General features: G+C 43.7%; 1 protein-coding gene across 1 annotated transcript; it reads right to left on the bottom strand.

The window, feature by feature from the left end:
• Nucleotides 1–5,721: 5,721 nt before the first annotated feature.
• Nucleotides 5,722–16,370, bottom strand: LOC130923069 (NACHT, LRR and PYD domains-containing protein 14-like). Its single transcript, XM_057848490.1, has 12 exons — nt 16,115–16,370; nt 15,710–15,712; nt 13,744–15,547; nt 13,116–13,286; nt 12,765–12,938; nt 12,421–12,594; nt 12,091–12,264; nt 11,451–11,624; nt 9,616–9,789; nt 9,270–9,443; nt 8,933–9,106; nt 5,722–6,081 (listed from the first exon to the last, which is right to left on the bottom strand). The coding sequence occupies exons 1-12, from the start codon at nt 16,368–16,370 to the stop codon at nt 5,946–5,948; spliced, it is 3,588 nt and encodes a 1,195-aa protein (XP_057704473.1). The 3' UTR covers nt 5,722–5,945.
• Nucleotides 16,371–20,385: the final 4,015 nt, after the last annotated feature.

The following is a 20,385-nucleotide window of genomic DNA, read 5'->3' on the forward strand; positions in this document are numbered from 1 at the left end:
ATTTTCTTTTCAGGCAAATATTCCGTTTTTCAATGTTTGAAAAAAAGCCAACAACAACAAATAAAGGACATCCATCCCCATCAATGACACCCAAGGAGTTGTAGGCAGTAGTACTTTTGGTCATCAAATTAAGATGAGCATAAAGCGCCTGACTCACCTGCCAGCGAGCGCGTCTTCGCCCCTGCGGCCGTCTGGAGTGCCGGCTGGTTGGCCGCCGGCGGCCATTTAAAGTGCCTTTGGGTCTCCGAGGTTGCCGTGGCGACAAACGCCCTGACGCAATTCACTCGATCAAACACTCTCCGGGGTTTTCGATTTCAACCGCAAAATACAAAAGCAAAAGAACTTAAGTTAAAAATGGCTCATTTCCTGTACGTTTTCACTCTGACCGAATCTAACCCAAATAGAACTTGAAGTAAAACAGGGAGTGAGTTGAAATAAACAGGAAGTGATGCACAAATACCCCAAAATTAGTGACACAAATGATCAAGCTTATGGCGTGAACAGACCTCACAGTGCCCCAAAATCAACAGGAAGTGCCCAGAAGTGACACAGAAATCAAAAGGAAGTAACCCGATATTGACGGGACCCAGAGAAAAATCAAGAGGAAGTGACCAAGAAATGCCACGAAATGAATACAGTGTACCCCAAAATCAATACGAAGTGACCCAACATCAACAGGAAATGATGAGCATCCTCCCTCAATTTCTCCAGATATGGTATTTTCTAGTAAATAAAATTCTTATATGTAAATGTTTTATTCATTTATGAATGTAATTCTTTAAATTTAAAATTTAAAAAAAACATAATGAATATGAAAAAAAGTGTATATATAGAAATATAATGAACAGTATTGATGTATTTTTGAATGAATCAAATAGTCTCTCCCTTAACAAAGATGTTTGTTTTTGTACTCTTTTGGCTATCAATCAATCCCATCGCCATAGTAGCAAATTTTTCACATATGTTTGTAGGACAAAAGTGATTTTATTTGTTGTTGCCAAATTGGAGAAGACGAGCTGCGTAGCGCGCGAATTAGCGGCGCTCGCTCGCCCGCCCGTGACGTCGCTGGCGCTAATTTAATCGTGGCGGCGAACGGCGGGAAATGACTTCTAATGAACGCTGCCAAACAACAACATCAGGCAAACACTGGTTGGCGGCCATTGATGGCGATAGACGTCCAGTCCGGAAATAACATTTATATACAATCGTTCCTGTCAATTGTGCACTTCAAACTGTACTTGTATTACAGAGTGTGTGTAATATTGCTACCGACGCACACTGTTATACACATGAATGAAGGCACAATAGCAATCGACAGAGGTGACCCCTTGACCTGTCGAAGCTCGGAACAGTTTTTTTCAGTCTGCCTGAAGCGGCTCACTTTGGAAATCAATAAGAAGTGAGCTGAAAAGGCCCCGAAATCAACAGAAGGTGACCCCTAAATGCCCTAAAATCAACAGGAATGGATCAAAAGTGGACAAGAAGTGACATCCTACTGTCCCATCATGCCGAAATGTACCATAAATGACTTGAAATCAAGAGGAAGTGACCCATAAAGACCCTAAAATGAACAAGTGACCCAAAATGTGTCTCCAAGTTTCTTGAGCAAAACATGGGCGGCGCCAGCTTGGACATTTTCTGCTACCTGTTTAGACAGAACAACATGAAGTGCCGCTGAAGTAAGCAGCTACGCTGCTAAAGTTAACTGCAAAATCAAACCAGAGGAACCCACGGAATCTCCAAAAATGGATTCAGTACGACGTAGATGAGTCTCCGGGATTTTCTGTGCTGTGCGTGGTTGCGTCAACTCTTGGAAGCGCCTATATACACACGGTTGGAAGTGGAATGTTTGGATCAATGACCAGCTACAAAGCGCCAGTGTGAACGTACCCCGCCATGTGCCTTAAATCGAAACCGGAAGGAGACAATAAATTGAGGATGCGGCTCGCTGCTTTCAACTTCAAGGACCCGACGAAAAGACTGTATGTTTGTTCTGGTTACTTGTTTTATCCTTCACGGACAAAAGTCCGACAATCTGTGCAGCCTGTGTTAACATGAGGTGTAGACCGATATGCCGGCGGAGCCACCTGAGTGACCAAAATGAGGCCAAATTACAAATAACATGACGGTTGCCGAATGCAGAAATGCTTCAACGAATTTTGTAGTTACAAGGAAGGTATGTCTCACCTGATTAGATTTTAGTTATAGTATAATAAGCTCATCACCCATGTGCATCCCACATAAACACAATCAGTATGTCATTCTTTTTTATTGCAGATACTGGTCACAATAAAACTTTTGGACAACATGAATCCATTTCTTGTTTTATTCATAACATTTGGTGCATGTGCAAAACAGGCGAATAAATCACAATTTATAAGATTACTAGAAAAATATTAACTTCAGCCTTCCATCATCAAAGTCATCCACAGCATGAGTAGAAAGTAGAATGCAGGTAGTCTCGAAATATGGCCATCCATGTACAGTAAGTGGTTGTGAGTGGTCATCCCTGCCTGACAGCGTTTTCCAACTGTAAACAAACTTGTAACACATGCATTTAGGGTAAGAAGCCTTTGTGTGACTTGTAGTAGATGAGTGTTTTACAATTCTTTATCGTTGTATAACTACGTTTAGCAAAGCTCATGATGTCTCAGCTGTGACGCAAAACACAGAAATGGAACATAATGGTACCATTCTACACAGACATTACATGTACTTATGAGCAGCAGCAGTTGTACTAGCCTAGTCAGTAGCATGTGTTTCAGCCACAGCAGTACTTGTAGTAAATACTATTAAACATCATGGTAATTACAATCATCATCGTAATAACAATATCAAAGACAACAAGTCGTTTCATGCGCAAGATTTTAGCTTGAGGCGGAAAACACAGACAAGACTGAAAAAGCAGATTCTGCTCTTGAACTCCTCTTTAAAATAAACTGCTGTATTTTAAGCCAAAACAACTGTTGTGTTTGATTGAACAATATGTCTATATGCTGCCATAGCAGATTCATGGCGCATGAAGCACCTGAACTATTTTGAATTTGTCCGTTTTACCCTGAAAGCCCCCGTTGACAGATGTCGCGCAACCGCTTTTGTTGTAACACAGCCATAAAACGTAGATAATTAATTGTATTTTTCAAAAAGTCTGTCGTTTTTAGCTTAGAATCATTAATTGATGTCTCATATTTTGTTTAAAAAAAAAAGACTTCATTCACATATTTGAAACTTTTAACCAAATTATGTCACAATGAAAAAAATGGCGTCTGTAAAAAAGTCACGGATATCTACCTCATAACTATCGCTTAATTGTATTTTTTTTTGTGTGTGTGTTACTGTCACATTTTCTCCAATATGATAAATAATTGATCCAAACAAAAAAAATTGGGGAAAAAATTGTTTAAAAGGTTAAATACATGAAAAAGAAAATCTCGACCACTCCTTGAAGTCTGCAATTTCAACATCGCGATCCTTATTATATGACCATGTTTCACCCATAAAATCCCCCCAAAATCCAGCTGTGGCCATTCACAGCTCTGTTGTTGCTGTGCAGGTACCGGATGCCTCGGAGCTTTTCAGGTTCCTAAATGAGTTTGCTTCCATTGCCATTAAATCTAGAAAATACACAAATATTTTGGTTGTGCCATTTCTTCATGCTGATGATGTCACGATGATGGCTGATGGATGCGGGATTTCCAAATTGTCTTTTTTTGATGGGTGATGCCACTCCAGCTCCATTGTTGTTTTGGTTAGAGAACGTGTAAAACGGAAGTCGCGAGCAGAAAAGCAGAAGTACCTCGGAAACTTGTCTATAGGAAGTGACTCGGAAACCCCCCAAATCACCAGAAAGTGACCCCAAAATCAATAGGAAATGATCCCAAATGCACAGGAAGAGACCCATTGGTACCCCAAAATGAGTTCCTTGGCTTTTCTTGACAACAATAGACAACCAGTTGACTTAAAATCAGTGGACTGGCTGTCAATGCTGAAGGGGAAACGATATCGTCATCGCACACACCATATAACTGTTTGCATTAGTCTAACACATATATAGTCTAACACATACATATGGTACAGGTTTTCGGAGGCACCGTCTAACTGTTTGCATTAGGCTAACACACGTAATATAATTAATCAGGAAATGTGTATCATTTTCATATTTACGGTAGGACTACACTACTAATATAAAATAAATAGCACACCATAGTTTAATGAGAAGAAATAGAGATACACAATGCCGTCTTATCACAAGAGTGACGCACATACTCGGGGAATCTGCTCTCAGCAAACTCCAAGGACAAAGCGCTTTGTCCTAAAACAAGCACCACCAGCCCGGACAGCAAAGTTGATAGCGGGCGTCCCAATCCGCGCACGAACCTAAACCGCCCAAAACCGGCCACAGCGGGGGCGGCCCCAAAGCAACGCCCAGAAACGCCTTCGACGAGACCCGCGTCAGCAAAGACTTCAAAAAGACTGGACACTGAGATAAGACAGATTTTCTTCTGCTCGGAAACATGTAGCCTTGTTTTGGATCCAGAATTGTCCCTCCGTCGTCTGTTTTTGCCTTGTCTTTGACCATTGTCGACGAATAAATTGTCAACCTGTTTTCGGCGAGTGTTCTTCAAGCTTTTGAAACATGGAGTCAGTGTGCAAAGGGTTAACACAGGAACGCGCGGAGTTTAGCTTCCTCCTTAGCCTGGCTCCTCGGGGGAGTCAGCGACGGAGCACATTTCCGTTCTGTTGCCGGCCTCCCCGTGCAGTTTGGGCTGGGAGGACTAAATTCCTTCAATGCTCATATGCTATATGCCACTGAAGGTGTTAGACTGGTAGTGGCGAATGCTCATTCGCCACTACCAATCAAAATGGGTAGGACCACGTCTAGCACCATCAATGGTGACAAGGGAGTTAACTTATTAGGACAAAGATAAAGCCGGATCTGAACTGACCTCTCTCCAATTGGGTTCACCTGTCGTGCCTGCATTAATAAATTCATTCATTCATGCACTCACTCACGCCTCATGTTTTGAGCAATCCGTTGCCTCTTGTGTCACCCACCTGCGCCTCATTGTTTCGTTACCCCATGTCTGTATGTAAGATCCCCATGTCCTGTGTGTTATGGTCGCGTCATTATCTATTGCTGTCCGAGCCCTCGTGTTCCTGCATCCACTGTATACTAAGTTTGGTCCTTTGTTCATATTCCTGAGTTTTGTTTGAACTTTACCCTCTTGATCCCCAATCTTTTTTTTTGTACTTTGTGTTTTGTTAACTATCATGAAAACATTTGTGACTTTACCGCAACCCTGCCTTGCTTCCCTGTTGTTGGGTCCACCTTGCCCCCACCGCCTCCGCTCCATGATGTATTGAACGCGTTTTCTCTTGAGTTATTTCCAAACATGCAGTTGGAATGAAATTTCTAGCAGACATTGGTATTCATTCAAATTATCCACAAACATGCAGTTGGAATGAATGAAATTTCTGGCAGACATTGGTATTCACTCAAATTATCCACACATGAGAGAAATAAATCACAACGTTTGAGTCCACAAATAATGATTCCATGGAGTTTAGTGCAAGAACACGAGTAGGCCATATTTCGCATCAGAGCATCTCTCCAGTGTACTTTATTATATTGACAACAAGACTAAGTCATTTGACTGTCAAGGTTGTACTTGGACAGGGATTTCCATTTGTCGGAGTAGCTAATTGGGAGGACTTCGAGGAGTACAGCTGCTTTTAGACCAAACGGATTCAACTTGACGTCTTCAAGTAATGAAAAGTCAACATTTTGAACGACTCGCCGGTCCTGACGCCAGGAATCAAATGTTGCTAGCGGTGAAAGCTGAAGAAAGACACAAGAGTCTGAATCGGACCTGAACGAACACTCTTACAAGCAGGATTGTTTGGATCCTACTAGACAATCTCCAAGCGGGATCCCTTTTGACCTCCTACAAGACACTCCTTTCTTCTTCTTCTTCCGGGACATTGAATTTCAGGACCAGCTCTTGAAGATTGGAGGGGTTTAACTTTAGAGCCCCAGCAAATGAAAGCCATCCTCGCTCCGTGATCCTGCAGCGTTCCAGCCTGAAACAAATGACATCATTGCCTGAAGTCAGCAAGGGAACACGATTAAAGCTTTAAAGTGCGTATGACACCAAAAAGCATGTTTATTTCATATTTCACGCGATGTTTTATGCTCCTGAATGAAATGGACCGCTTGCATGTGTGTGGAAGCGATTGTTTTATATATTCAATTTTTGAATTCATTTTTGAAAATGAGTGACTTCCGCCTTCAGTCTCGGGTTTAGGACGAACGCGAATGTGACGTCACCCGGGTCAGCGTCTCACAATACAGCATTGCTTTATAGCATGCAGATGGACTGTGGATTCAGCTGATTTTGTGGATTAATTTGTTTAGTTTTTGCATCACGCCAGCCAAACGGCTGCATGCTTTTGTAGCTGCGCCAGGTAGAGGCCTGTGAGCCTTTTTTGGGTTCCAGAAAGTTCCCGTTAGGGTTGGGCATCGTTTGAAATTGAACGATTCCGGTTCCGAACGATTCCCGATTCCGATTCTTTTAAGAAGCAGGGTCCCCCCCCCCAAAAAAATGCAGGGTCCAAAAAATTTCAGAGTTTTATCAAAGTCTTAACTTCTAAACGTTTTTTTTTTTTTTAATTAAATGAACTTCTCACAGGGCTAATTATAACTTATATAAATATCTGTCTTTAAACTTGAGCAATTTTTTATCCGCTCGGTCAGGGTATCGAAACAAGGAATTGAAATATAAAAATTCGAACGATTCCAGGAGCATCGGAGTGTTAGAACCGGTTCCCATCGATGCTTGATGCTCGATGCCCAACCCTAGTTCCCGTTCACCCCGACATCGGCCAAAACAAGTGTGCGACAACTGTGAGACCTTTGGACTTCCGAGGAAGTGAGTAAACATCATGTTTTGTATTATGTCAAATACTGGGATCATGGCACACGTTTTAATACGGAGGTTGCCTGCATTTTGTGGCTGATGTGCTCCTTGTCCACCGAGAATGCCACTTGGCCGACAACCGGTGGCTTGAGAGCGCTATACTTGGCTTATTGCCCTTTTCGTGTGCCCGGTGTTCTGTCAAATTTTCCACCCCATCAGAAATTGCAGCTTTGTGTTAAAAATGGCAGCGAATACAGCGATTACAAAGTAAACACCACAAACTTTCTCTAAATGAAGGAATATTTACTTACGTTTGATCATGGACGGACATGTAGAAAAGTTCTCCTCAGACACATCCTGCCATGTCAGCTGCACAGCAACTGCTCTCTCACTGTTTACATCGTCGCCGACTAGTTAAGCATTCATTTACGCCACCGGTGTCAAAGCGATTCCAGAAAGGGCCTAGTGGGTGAAGGTTTGCTTTCCAACCAATGAAGACACCTTTTCACCAATTAGATCTTTTACATGTGTAATCAGTTAAACTTTGTCAGGTGCTGCTTGTTTCAGCAGGAAGTTCATTGGTTAAACTCTCTGCGCGTTATCGGTTGGAAGAAAATCCAGCACCCACTAGGCCCTTTCTGGAATCGGTTTTACACCTGTGATTTACGCCATATTCGTGTTGACAATGTGGCAGCTACGCGTTGCTTTGACGTCGGCCAGTTTGTCTGGCGGTAATTCCCCGGTAAACGTGCTCTCCTGCCCGCAGCAGGGGACGAGCTGTAATTTGCTCGCCGCCGGGCAGGTTGCCGATCGGCAGAAACAATCGACAACCTCGCCGCCCTTTGACATGTACCCGGGTAGTTTTGAGTGATTTTTCGCTTCGAAAGCCGAGAATAGACTTTGAAACATCACTCGGTTCGGGTTAGCGTGTCAGCTAGCTGTCACGCCTCTTGGTTTGTTTACGCTCTCCGAAGCCGGGGCAGGGAAATGACAAAAGTCGGACTAATTCCGGTGGCATAAAATATCATTCGGGAGGTGCGACAGTAAAGGTGAAGTCGACAGTTTTGACCATTATGGAGTAATTTTGCCATGTCGTACTGAATTAATGCATTTTTGATATTCCATAACCCTTCCATAATTTTTGTCATGACCATACCATATATTTAGCAATTAGGGAAAAAATACTTCGATAAAAAGAATATCCTGTAAAAATATTGGAGTAGAGAGAATGAGACAATGACATTTTGCGGCTCTCGTCGTCGCATTTTCACTGTTCTGAATAACTCCCCCTCAATGGGCTGAATTCTACAGGGTGTTCCAAAATGTTTGGCCCCATTTCGTAGGCCAATATTTTTGACAATTTTCGTTGGAATTACCACAAATTTTCAAAGCTTGTGTAGAAACGTTTCAAGTTTTTGTGTGTAACGTTTGGCACTTCTATCTTTTCAGGTTAAGAAATGCCGTTCACTTCAAAAGAAAAGGCATTTTGCAGGCTGCGCTCAATTTGAACATTTTTGAAAATCTGTCATAGAACCAACAAATATTTGTACTTTTCTTTGTAAATGTAACCAATAAAACTTATGAACTTCAACATAAAGCGTATTTAGTTTGATTAAGATCCATCGAGCAGTTTCCGAGATATGGGCATTTAGAATGGGGTCAACCATTTTGGAACACCCTGTAAATCAGATGAAACCATGACCCTGCCGACGTCATCCTCCTGTTGGGGACGCTAGAGCCCTATAATGGTAGGCGTGGCTAAACGGCGGATTGAAAGACTAATTTCTCGTCATCTGTGCTTTGCCAAATTGTTGTATATAGTCGAATCGTCTCAAAACATGATTCTAATTCACATAATAAAGCTATTTTAGACTTTTTTTTATCCTGTCGTAGGCACTTTAAAGGTTATAATGAAAGCAACATTTTGCCTGCCCTTTTCTGGGCTGATAAGGTCGGTGATTCTTTTGATCGGTCGACGGGAAGCACAAAGAGTTCTAATTGAAGGAGCTCCTTACCTGAGGACTTTTAAGATGCAGTGTGGGCTGGCCAGTCCCTCCGAGAGGATCTCAAACCCCTCGTCCGAGAGATCGTTTCCGCTCAGATCAAGTTCTCGAAGATGGAAGGGGTTAAATTTGAGCATCTCGGCCAGGTGAACGCATCCTTGCTTCGTGATCTTGCAGTCTGACAGCCTGCAATAAATGAGATCATTGCCCCGAGTCAGGAAGGGAACATGGTCGACGGTACGAAGGTTCCAATGAAAGTATCATTTTGTCTGCCATTTCCTGAGCTACTGCTTTCTTTTGATTGGTCTACCGGAGCCACACAAGAGCTCTAACTGGAGGCGTTCCTTACTCAAGGACTTTTAACATGCAGTTTGGGCTGTCCAGTACTTTCAAGATGTTCTCAACCCCCTCGTCTGACAGGTCATTTCCGCTGAGCTTCAACTCTTCAAGATGGGTATTTTTTAATTTGAGTGCATCAGCCAATGAAACGCATCCTCGCTTTGTGATCTTGCAGTAGAACAGCCTGCAAGAAATGAGATCATTGCCTGTAGTCAGGACAGGAACCTAAGTAAAGGTTTGGAGGTTGTACTGAGTGAAACTTTTTCTCTGCCTTTTCCTTGGCTAACAACAGCAGTGGATTCTATTGATCGGCTGACCGGAACCACAGAAGATTTGTAACTGGAGGAGCTCCTTACTCGAGGACTTTTAAGTTGCAATCTGGGCTGGCCAGTCCCTCGGAGAGGATCTCGACACCCTCGTCCGACAGGTCATTGCCGCTCAAGTCCAGCTCTTGGAAATGGGAGGGGTTTAATTTCAGAGCCTTGGTCAATGGAACACATCCCACTTTTGTGATCTTGCAGCATGACAGCCTGCAACAAAGCGAATTATTGCCTGAAGTCAAAAAGTCAGCCAGGCTTAAAGTGCTTGTGACACGAAAAAGCATGTTTATTTCATAATACACGCGGTATTTTATGCTCCTGAATGATATGGACCGCTTGGATGTGTGTGGAAGCGATCACTATATTTATTTAGTTTTTTGAATCCCGCGCCAGGAAAATGAGTGACTTCCGGCTTCGGAGGGCGCTGTGACGTGTACGGTAGAAGACGTCCTCTTCACGCTACAGTGTACTGTTGTGTATGAGGACGAAGAATTCAGCTGATTTTGCGGATTAATACTTTTATTTTTTGCATCACGCCAGCCAAACGGCTGCAGAAAAATCATTCTGTATGCGGGAGAGGCGTATGCGCCTTTTGGGAGTTTCAAAAGGTTCCCATTCACCGTGGATATTTACTGTGGGACCATTGGATTTACAAGGAAGTGAGTAAACATCTTGTTTTGTATTATGTCAAATACGAATACAGTGATTACAAAGTAAACACTATAAAATTCCTTTAAATAAAGGACTTCTTACGTTTGATCATTGATAGGCATGTAAAAAGCTATCCTCACGCTCATTAGCAGTTAGCTGCTAGCACGTTAGCTACACAACAATTCCAGCCACCCTCCTCCAGGGAACGAACTGTAAATTGCTCTCCGCCGGGCGGTTTGCCGATCCGCAAAGAAACTCGACAACCGGGTCGTCATGTCAAATAATCCAGGCTAGTTATGTGTGATTTTCCACTTCGAAGACTTTGAAACATCCCTCGGTTCGGGTTAGCATGTCGGCTAGCTGTCACTCCTTCTGGTCTGTTTACATTCTCCGAAGCCGGGGAAGGGAAATGACATATGTCCGATTTAGGTGTCATAAAATATCGTTCGGCAGGTGTGACACTAAAGGTAAAGTCGACTGTTTTGACCATTATGGAGTAATTTTGCCATGTCGTCTTGAATAAATGGATTTTTATTATTTTATATTCCATTTAGCACAAGTTATTTGTCATGACCATGCCATTTATTTAGCAATTGGGGAAAGTACTTGGGTAAAAAGAATATTCTGTAAAAATATTGAAGTAAAGAGACAGAAACAATGACATTTTGCCGCTCTCTTCGTCGCGTTTTCCTCATTGTGAATAGTTCCCCCTCGACGGGCTGACTGGTCCTTCTCAAGCCATTTATATAGCTATTGGGGAAAATACTTGGATAAACAGAATATCCTGTAAAAATATTGGGAGTAGAGAGACTGAAACAATGACATTTTGCAGCTCTCTTCGTCTCGTTTTCCTCGTTCTGAACAATTCCCCCTCAATGGGCTGAATAGTAAAACCGATGAGCCTAGTCTACCGCTGACGTCATCCACCTGTTGGGGACGCTAAAGCCCTATAATTGTAGGCGTGGCTAACCGGCAGATTAAAAGACTAATTTCTCGTCATCTGCGCTTTGCTAAATTGTTGTATATAGTCGAATCGTCTCAAAATATGATTCTAATTCACATAGTAATGCCATTTAAGACTTTTTTTCTGGTGTCGTATGCTCTTTAAGCTATGACAGTTCCATTGAAAGTATCATTTTGCCTGTCTTTTACTGAGCTAATAACAGCAGAGATTATTTTGACTGGTCAACAGAAGATTTCTGACTGGAGGAGCTCCTTACTCGAGCACTTTTAAGATGCAGCCTGGGCTAGACAGTCCATTTGAGAGAATCTCAACCCCTTCGTCAGATAGATCGTTGAAGTTCAAGGCCAACTCTTGAAGATGGGAGGGGTTTAAATTGAGAACCTCGGCCAATGAAACGCATCCTTGTTTGGTGATCTTACAGCGTTCCAGCCTGAAACAAATGAGATAATTGCCTGAAGTCAGAACATGGTTAAATGAACTATACAGAGTTTTTCATTTTTTTTACTGACACTGTGACTGCCACTTCCGGTCAAAAGCGTAACTGAAGCTCGATCATGGCGCGCACACTTGTACGAGCAAGAACATAAAGCAATGACAGTTTGGCCCATCAAATCAGCACAAGAAACATAAAAACAGTTAGTAGCTAGTCTTAAGTGGGTCACAAAAGTGTTTTTGCCAAGTGTTCGATCCCTACACTCTCTATTGAAGTGAAGAAAAGGGTTTTTTTTGGGCAGTCTCTGTTCAAAAGTCAGGGCTTTAAAAGAACTCATCTAAAGGTGAAACGCTTCTATTGAAAGTAATTTTTTGTCTGCCTTTTCCTTGGCTAAGAACAGGAGTGATTCTTTTAATGGGTCAACCGGAACGACAGAAGATTCATAACTGGAGGAGCTCCTTACTCGAGAACTTTTAAGGTGCAGTCTGGGATGGCCAGCACTGTCGAGAGGACCTCGACCCCCTCGTCCGACAGATCGTTGAAGTTCAGGGCCAGTTCTTGAAGATTGGCGGGGTTTAACTTGAGAGCCTCGGCTAATGAAACGCATCCTTGTTTCGTCATCTTGCAGCGTTCCAGTCTGAAATAAATGAGATCGTAGTAGAACTCAGGAAAGGAACACTGTTAAAGCTTTGAAGATTCTACTGAGTGTAACTTTGTCGTCTGCCGTTTCCTTGGCTACAAACATCAATGATTCTTTTGACTGGTCGACCGGCACCACGGACGAAGTGCTTACTCAAGGACTTGTAAGATACATTGTTGGCTGGCCAGCCCTTTCGAGAGAACCTCGACCCCCTCGTCCCAAAGGTCATTGCAGCTCAGGTCCAGCTTTTGAAGATGGGAGGGTTTTAACTTGAGAGTCTCGGCCAATGAAACGCATCCTCGCTTTGTGATTTTGCAGCGTTCCAGCCTGAAACAAATGAGTTCATTGCCTGAAAGTTGTACAGGAACGTGGCTAAAGCTATGAAGGCTATCCTGAAAGTAACTCTTGTCTTCTTTTTTCTTGTACAATAACAACAATGATTCTTTTGCATGGTTGACCGGAACAAAGGAAGATTTCTAACTAGAGGAGCGCCTTACCTGAGGACTTTTAAGATGCAGCCGGGGCTTGCCAGTCCTTCTGAGAGACTCTTGACCCCCTCGTCCGACAGATTGTTGTAGTTAAGATCCAGCTCCTGAAGATGGGAGGGGTTTGACCTGAGAGCCTTTGCCAATGAGACACATCCTCGCTTTGTGATCTTGCATCTTGACAGACTGCAATAAATTAGATCATTGCTTGAAGTCAGGAAAGGGACCTGATCAAAGCTGTGAAGGTTCTACCCAAAGTAACTTTTTTGTCTGCCTTTTCCTTGGCCACAAACAGCAAGGATTCTTTTGATCGGTTGGGTCGACCGGAACCACAGAAGATTTGTAACTGGAGGAGCTGCTTACTCGAGGACTTGTAAAAGGCAGTGTTGGCTGGCCAGTCCCTCCGAGAGGATCTCGATCCCCTCGTCCGAGAGATTGTTCAGGCTCAGGTCCAGATGCCTTAGGTTGGATGGTGAACTGAGAATGGAGGCCAGCAGACGACAGCTGTGTTTGTCCAGGTTACATTTGTCAAGCCTGAAGCACACAAGAAGGAGGATGTGGTGAGAGTGAGCCGAACCTAACGCCTGCTGACCTTAGGACGGTGCCCTTGAATGCAAAATGCAATGACAAATCAGAAAACCAAATGAAGAAACCGTTAGTTACTGGTGACAAAGCTGTGGAAATCTTATACCGAGCGTCCGTCCGCCGACATTTGCGCATTTTGGTCTCGCATCAAGCCGGCGTCATCACGGATGGACATATTGCATCCAATCACGTATTTGCATTCAGGAAGTCGGTATGGTGGACCCGAGTTGAGGAAAGCGTAGTACGTCGCCGCAGCACAAAGCATTTTTACTAGTTTTGTTTCTTTCTTTTGTTTAGTTTTCTGATTCGTCGTTCAGGTTTGTAGTTTGCACTTGTTTTTGGATTTTTTTGTGATTTTTGATTTGCCATTGCGTTTTGCACTTCAGGCAGACTTTAGTGCACATACAATGACTTTTGAGAAGCCTTGACCACCGAGAGCAGCATCTCGAGCCCCAACGCCGATGAGGAGTACTTCTTTAGGTCAAAGGAATTCATTGTTTCATCGTCGTTCACCAAAGAGAAGGCCAGGCCTGACCACATGTCATTTGTCATGTCGCACCAGGACCCACATCCCGAACGTAGGTCCTGCTGGATCTGCTTCAACAAGGAGTCGTCCTTCATCTCATTTAGGCAGTAGAACAAGTTGATGTTCTTCTCTGGAGTGTTCCATTCTATTTTCGTCTTGATCCACTTGACCGTGTCTGAGATGCTTTGCCCACAGTCCGCAGGAGCCTTTAGCAGTTTCCTGACTAGTTCCTGATCGCACGGCAAGGAAAGGCCAAAGAGGAATCGAAGGAATAGGTCTAGGTTTCCGTCACTCTGGGAGGCTTTCTGGAGAGCTGACTGGTGGACCTCCGTGATTGTCATCTGCTTAAAAGGCATGAAAAGACCTTTCAGTGACCTTTCTGAATCGGCCAGTACGTTCTTGTTGTCATGGAAGAGGCTCATCATCACGTACATTGCGGCCAGATACTCCTGGATGGTCACATGGAGGAATTGAAACATCTTGCCCTGTTGGATTCTCCTTAGTGGACCTACCTCCCTAAACACCTCGGTGAACAAACCGCAGTGTTTTGCGGCTTGGCCGTAATCGAAGCCGCTGTCCACCAGGTCTTCCTCGTAAAAGAGCTGATTTTTTTTCATCGTGTGCCGAAAGGCCAGCTTTGCTAGATTTTTCACGTAATAGATAGACTCCATAGTCTGTCTCTCTCTGGACTTTACCAGGTGGTAAGACAAAAACTCAGAGAATATGTTGGTCAGCATTGTGGGAAGCTCCTTGTCTTTGAAGTGATCCTGAAGAACTGTGGCGGTGATCCAGCAGAAGGCGGGCATCTGGCACATGATGAAGATGTAGCGAGACCTCTGGATGTGCTTAATGACACGCTCCTCATTCGGGAACCTTTTCCTGAAGTACTCCAGCCTCTGGGAATCGCTGAATCCTCTCACTTCTATTCTGGTGTCGATGAGGTCGGAGGGGATATCGCTGACTGTCGCGGGCCGCGTGGTGATCCAAACCCGGGCGCAGGGTAGCAGGTTCCTCTTGAGGAGATGGGCCAGGAGCACCTCCAGCGGGTAGGCCTTCGTCACGTCGATGTCCATTTTCATCTCGTTCTTCAAGTCCATTTTGAAGCTGCACTCGTCCAGTCCGTCCAGGACAAACAAGATCTTGATCCCGCTACTTAAGTAGTCCCGGTTCCCGGACGTCTGCAGCCCGGCAAAGATATTGTTCAGCGTCTCCTCGCTCATGTGCCGGCTCTCGCAGACGTAGCGTCGGATCAGCTGGGCCAAAGTAAAGCTTTTCCCTTTGTCCGTGTTCAACTCGTGGAAGGTGAGGGGAAATATGAAGTGCACGTCCTGGTTGGTATTTCCGCCGGCCCAGTCCCGCACAAACTTTTGCACCAGGAAGGTTTTCCCGATTCCCGCTAAGCCGACGGTGAGCAGCGTGCGTATCGGCCTCGGACTCCCGTCGGCGCTTTTGAAGATGTCGCACGGCCGAATAGGCGCCTTAGCCGCGGCGCACGTTTCCGTCCGAAGGACCTCGCGCCACTCGTCGGAGCCGATGTCGGCACCGTAGGTGACGTCGAGCTCTGTGTAGACGTTCGCCAGAGGCTGCTCCTGCTTGCAGTGCTCCGTGTTGCCCTCGGGAACAAAGTTGTATGAAACCTGCAACTTGTGTTGCAGTTCCCCTTTCAATCTGGCAATCTGATCATCTTTGTCATGGATGGAGAAAACGCCACCTGGAAGAAAGCACCGGTGACCTGTTATGGACAAAAAAATCAACAAACTTGTGACCATCCCCAGGGGACACAACCACCAGAGACGTGAATAGGTCAACTTCACATCCAGAAAGAGAAGTAAAGAAGCCATTTCACCAACTCATTGTCCCCTGCCCTGGTTTTTGTAAACTATAAAACGATGGAGAAGTGGATCAAACAGTTGAAATTTGTCAGGAGCTCGACTCTACTTCCAGACGTGCGTCTGGAACGGACAACTAAGTTTGCCTCATCTCGTGGTTGACTTCCACAGAGATTTCAAGCAACTTGTGTTCTACTTCCTTTGATGTCCTGTGTGCAGGAACACCATAATTTACCTAGCGGCCGCTGGGCTAAGAAGACAAGCCAGGTTGCTAAGGGACTTGCGTGCCCTCTACCCTCTGGTTGCGTGGTTAAGCGGGGGATGGAATCAGTTTGTCTGATGAACCCTTTGCCATTGCAGGCCCCTGGGCTTCAGCCCACCTGAGCCCATTGGATAAGGCCTCCCCGCGTGGTTCAACTAACCTTTGATTTCCAGCATTTCGCTGCACAGCATCTCAGCCAAATTGTTGTTACCGATCTTCTTCAGAATCTTGACGGTCTCGTCCGGAGCTTTCTCGCCGTGCTTCTTCACCAGCTCGTTGCTAATGTCCACTCGGTCGCCACTTTCACGTACGCTTTCAGGCAGGTGCGTGTAGAACCGGAAGGACTTGAAGTCTGCCTCCCCCAGGTCCATCAGCGTTTTCAAGATCAGCTCCTTCCGCGCATCGTCCAGAGCCATCCTTCCTGTTTGGAGACGCGTGGACCGAGACGACCGTTGATCTGATATCTGTTTACGACATCTTTTATTGACTTATTGTGACTTGATCTCATAAACCATTTGGTGAAACATTTCCTGGGTTAGGTCATAGGATCAGATCAATCTTTATTTCTATTGGAACTCACTTGTTACTTTGTTATCTCATGTTGTGGTATAAAATGACTTCTTTTGAAACAGATATTAATATTTGAAGACAAAATAACCAAAAGCATTGTTTTGTTTTTTTTTGTCTGTGTGTGCAAAGTAGGTCAGATAGCAAAAGTGGTGATCAAATTCTGTCCAATAATGCTATCGCATTTATATGACCGGCTATCTGGTGAGATATCAGCAGAGGTTGATGTCAGTTGCTTTTATCAATTGCGGTCCAATATCACTCAGATTGAAACAAAAAGCGTTTTTATGACTTGATAAGTGGTGGGACTTCAGCAGAAGCTAAAGACAGTTGTTTTATCAAGCGCATATCCTTGGCACTGAAAATAAATGTCAGTGCAATAACTATTTCCCTTAATGACAAAAAAATAGGCAGTTTCCAAAAAATAGGGATAACAAGCAACCAGAGGATTCACCTACAGTCATTTATGAGCCGAAAGACCAACTGAATCGAAACAACTGACCAATCAAACTAAACTCAAAACTACATGAAATATTAGATAAGCATTATTTTTTGGTTGTTTGTTAACCAACCAACCAAAGTAAGTGACTAATCTACAAACAAACTTTAAGTCAATTGAGCTACCCATTTGTGGACTATCCAACAAGTGACAGTATAAGTTGTACTTACGCGAGCTTCTTGTGCTTTTTGTGGTCTCTTCGCTGCGTGAGTGAGTGACTTAAATACCGCGCGTTACAGACCAAAGTCCTCAATGGCTCGGCAACCGAATGACACGCCCACACCGTGAGCGTGCGGGCGGGTGGCCGGGCGGCTCGGTCAGTTTGCATACAGTACGTCTGTATGCTATGTACGAAAAAAGAAAAAACAAAACAAAACAATGCAATATTTTATAGCTGTCCCGAGCCGATCACGTAGTAGCTCACTCTCGATTCTGCCGCTTTTCTCGGTCAGGCATTGCACTGGAGTTGTTTATTAAAGTTAACGATGATTGACAGATGTTAAGGTTTGATCTAGCCAGAGACACTTACTTCAAAGCGCCGCACATGTCAATTGTCATTTAACGTGTTAAACTTGCTGCTAACTCAATGAAGCATGTAATAAAGACAAGCATTTTTCTACTTTAGTCTAGTTTAATAATAATTGGGTGGGACAGTAACATGTTTAAAACATAATAATTACTTTTGAAGTGCTTAAAAACCACTTATTGGTATATATATATATATATATATATATATATATATATATATATATATATATATATATATATACTGGACTGTCTCAGAAAATTAGAATACACAATATTCTAATTTTCTGAGACAGTCCTGTACATTAATCCACCATTTAAAGCAGGGGTGTCCAAACTTTTTGCAAAGGGGACCAGATTTGGCGTGGTAAAAATGTGGGGGGCCGACCTTGGCTGACGTCCTTTACATAGAACAATATACAGGACTGTCTCAGAAAATTAGAATACACAATATTCTAATTTTCTGAGACAGTCCTGTATATATGTATACTACCTGAAGGCAACATAACTGTTGTGCAGGACAGCTACAAATACCTGAGGTATCCCACAGGCAAATGGGAACCATGAGGACGCAACTAGGTGGTCTGCCACAACCTAATACTTGCAGAGGGTGAGGCGGGTCCTCAAGAGTCAGCTGAATTGCAAGAATAAGATCCAGGCCATTAACAGCTATGCCCTACCAGTAATCAGATACCATGCCGGCAACGTATCCTGGCCGCTGGAAGAGATGCAGGCTACCGACGTCAAGACAAGGAAGCTCCTTACAATGCACAGAGGATTTCACCCTAAGTCTGGCATCCTGTGGCTCTCCACAAAGCGGAAAGAGGGAGGCCGAGGACGAGTGAGCATCAGAGCCACTATCCAGGAGGAAACCACATCCCTCCAAGAGTACATCATGAAAATGGCCCCCAGTGATGACCTGCTCGGTGAATGGCTCAGGCGACAGAAGCTCAGTAAGGAGGAGGACCCTGAGGAGATATCATGGAAGGACAAGCCCCTGCATGGTGTGTACCACCGACAAATTGAGGGGGTGGCTGACATTGGGAAAACATACCAGTGGCTGGAAAAGGCCGGACTGAAGGACAGCACGGAGGCACTGATCATGGCAGCACAAGAACAGGCCCTTAACACAAGATCAATAGAGGCCGGAGTCTATCACACCAGACAGGACCCCAGGTGCAGGCTGTGCAAAGAGGCCCCTGAGACAGTCCAGCACATCACAGCAGGGTGTAAGATGCTAGCAGGCAAGGCATACACGGAACGACATAACCAGGTAGCAGGCATAGTGTACAGGAACATCTGTGCCGAGTATGGACCGGAGACCCCGGAGTCAAGGTGGGCGACACCTTCAAAGGTGGTCAAGAACAACCGAGCCAAGATCCTGTGGGACTTCCGGATCCAGACAAACAAACTGGTGATGGCCAACCGGCCTGACATAGTGGTGGTGCATAAACATCAGTAGACAGCAGTAGTGATAGATGTAGCAATCCTGAGCGATAGCAACATCAGGAAAAAAGAACACAAAAAGTTGGAGAAATACCAAGGGTATAAAGAAGAGTTGGATAAAATGGGGAGTGAAGGCAACAGTGGTGCCACTAGTGATCGGGACACTACGGGCAGTAACCCCCAAGCTGGGTGCATGGCTCCAACAGATACCAGGAACAACGACCGACATCTCCGTTCAGAAGAGAGCCCTCAAGCTTCCAGGCCTCTGGTAGAGGACCCGAGCTTGAGAGGAGAGACCATACCGCCCGGGTGGGCGAGACAACGATATACTGTACATACAGTATTCATATATGTATTAGGGCTGTTTTTAATTGATCAGTTTAAAATATTTGACGCGATTAACGCACATGCCCCGCGGAAACAGATTAAAATGACAGCACAGTGTCTCTTCCACTTGTTACTGATGTTTTTTGGTGTTTTGTCGCCCTCTGCTGGCGCTCAGGTGTGACTGATTTTATGGGTTTCAGCACCATGAGCATTGTGTAATTATTGACATCAACAACGGCGAGCTACTAGTTTATTTTTTTTATTTAAATTTTACAAATTTTATTAAAATGAAAACATTAAGAGGGGTTTTAATATAAAATTTCTATAACTTGTACTAACATTTATCTTTTAAGAACTGTACATCTTTCTATCTATGGATCGCTTTAACAGAATGTTAATGTTAATGCCATCTTGTGGATTTATTGTTATAATAAACAAATACAGTACTTACAGTGCCTTGCAAAAGTATTCGGCCCCCTTGAATCTTTTAACCTTTCGCCACATTTCAGGCTTCAAACATAAAGATATGAAAATTAATTTTTTTGTCAAGAATCAACAACAAGTGGGACACAATCTTGAAGTGGAACAACATTTATTGGATAATTTAAACTTTTTTAACAAATAAAAAACTGAAAAGTGGGGCGTGCAATATTCTTTTTTATTATCTATATAAGTTATTAAAAGAATTCAGAGACTTATTGTACTTTAAAAGTCTTGAAATTACATAAAATGCCCATATTACTTGTATTTTTAGTTTTAAACATATTGTATGGCTCTCACTGAATTACATTTAAAAATATGTGGTGTTCATGGCTCTCTCAGCCAAAAAGGTTCCCGACCCCTTGTATACCGTATATGTATTCATTTGGACATCTTGTTGAATTATCCAAATTATAAATTAGAATGTACCTTTGAATCTTTTTTCAAAAATTTCATTTGCAAGGCGTGGCAGCGCGCCACAATCTTTTATCTATAGGGAAAACCCTGGTGTTAATTCACGAATATTCTTTACTTTCAGTGCAGAAAACTCACTCCAGAAGTTCAGTGAGTATCTCTGAATGATCCAA

The sequence above is a fragment of the Corythoichthys intestinalis genome, chromosome 1 (assembly GCF_030265065.1).
Source record: "Corythoichthys intestinalis isolate RoL2023-P3 chromosome 1, ASM3026506v1, whole genome shotgun sequence".
In the NCBI taxonomy this organism is placed as follows: Eukaryota; Metazoa; Chordata; class Actinopteri; order Syngnathiformes; family Syngnathidae; genus Corythoichthys; species Corythoichthys intestinalis.

What these genes read in the sequence shown, in the direction of transcription:
- LOC130923069 (XM_057848490.1), bottom strand. Translation starts at nt 16,370, where the DNA reads ATGGCTCTGGACGATGCGCGGAAGGAGCTGATCTTGAAAACGCTGATG. An exon ending in TGCACCTTAAAAGTTCTCGA is followed by an intron (nt 11,625 to 12,090) that starts GTAAGGAGCTCC and finishes CATTTGTTTCAG; the next exon opens with GCTGGAACGCTGTAAGATCA. An exon ending in TGCAACTTAAAAGTCCTCGA is followed by an intron (nt 9,444 to 9,615) that starts GTAAGGAGCTCC and finishes CATTTCTTGCAG; the next exon opens with GCTGTTCTACTGCAAGATCA.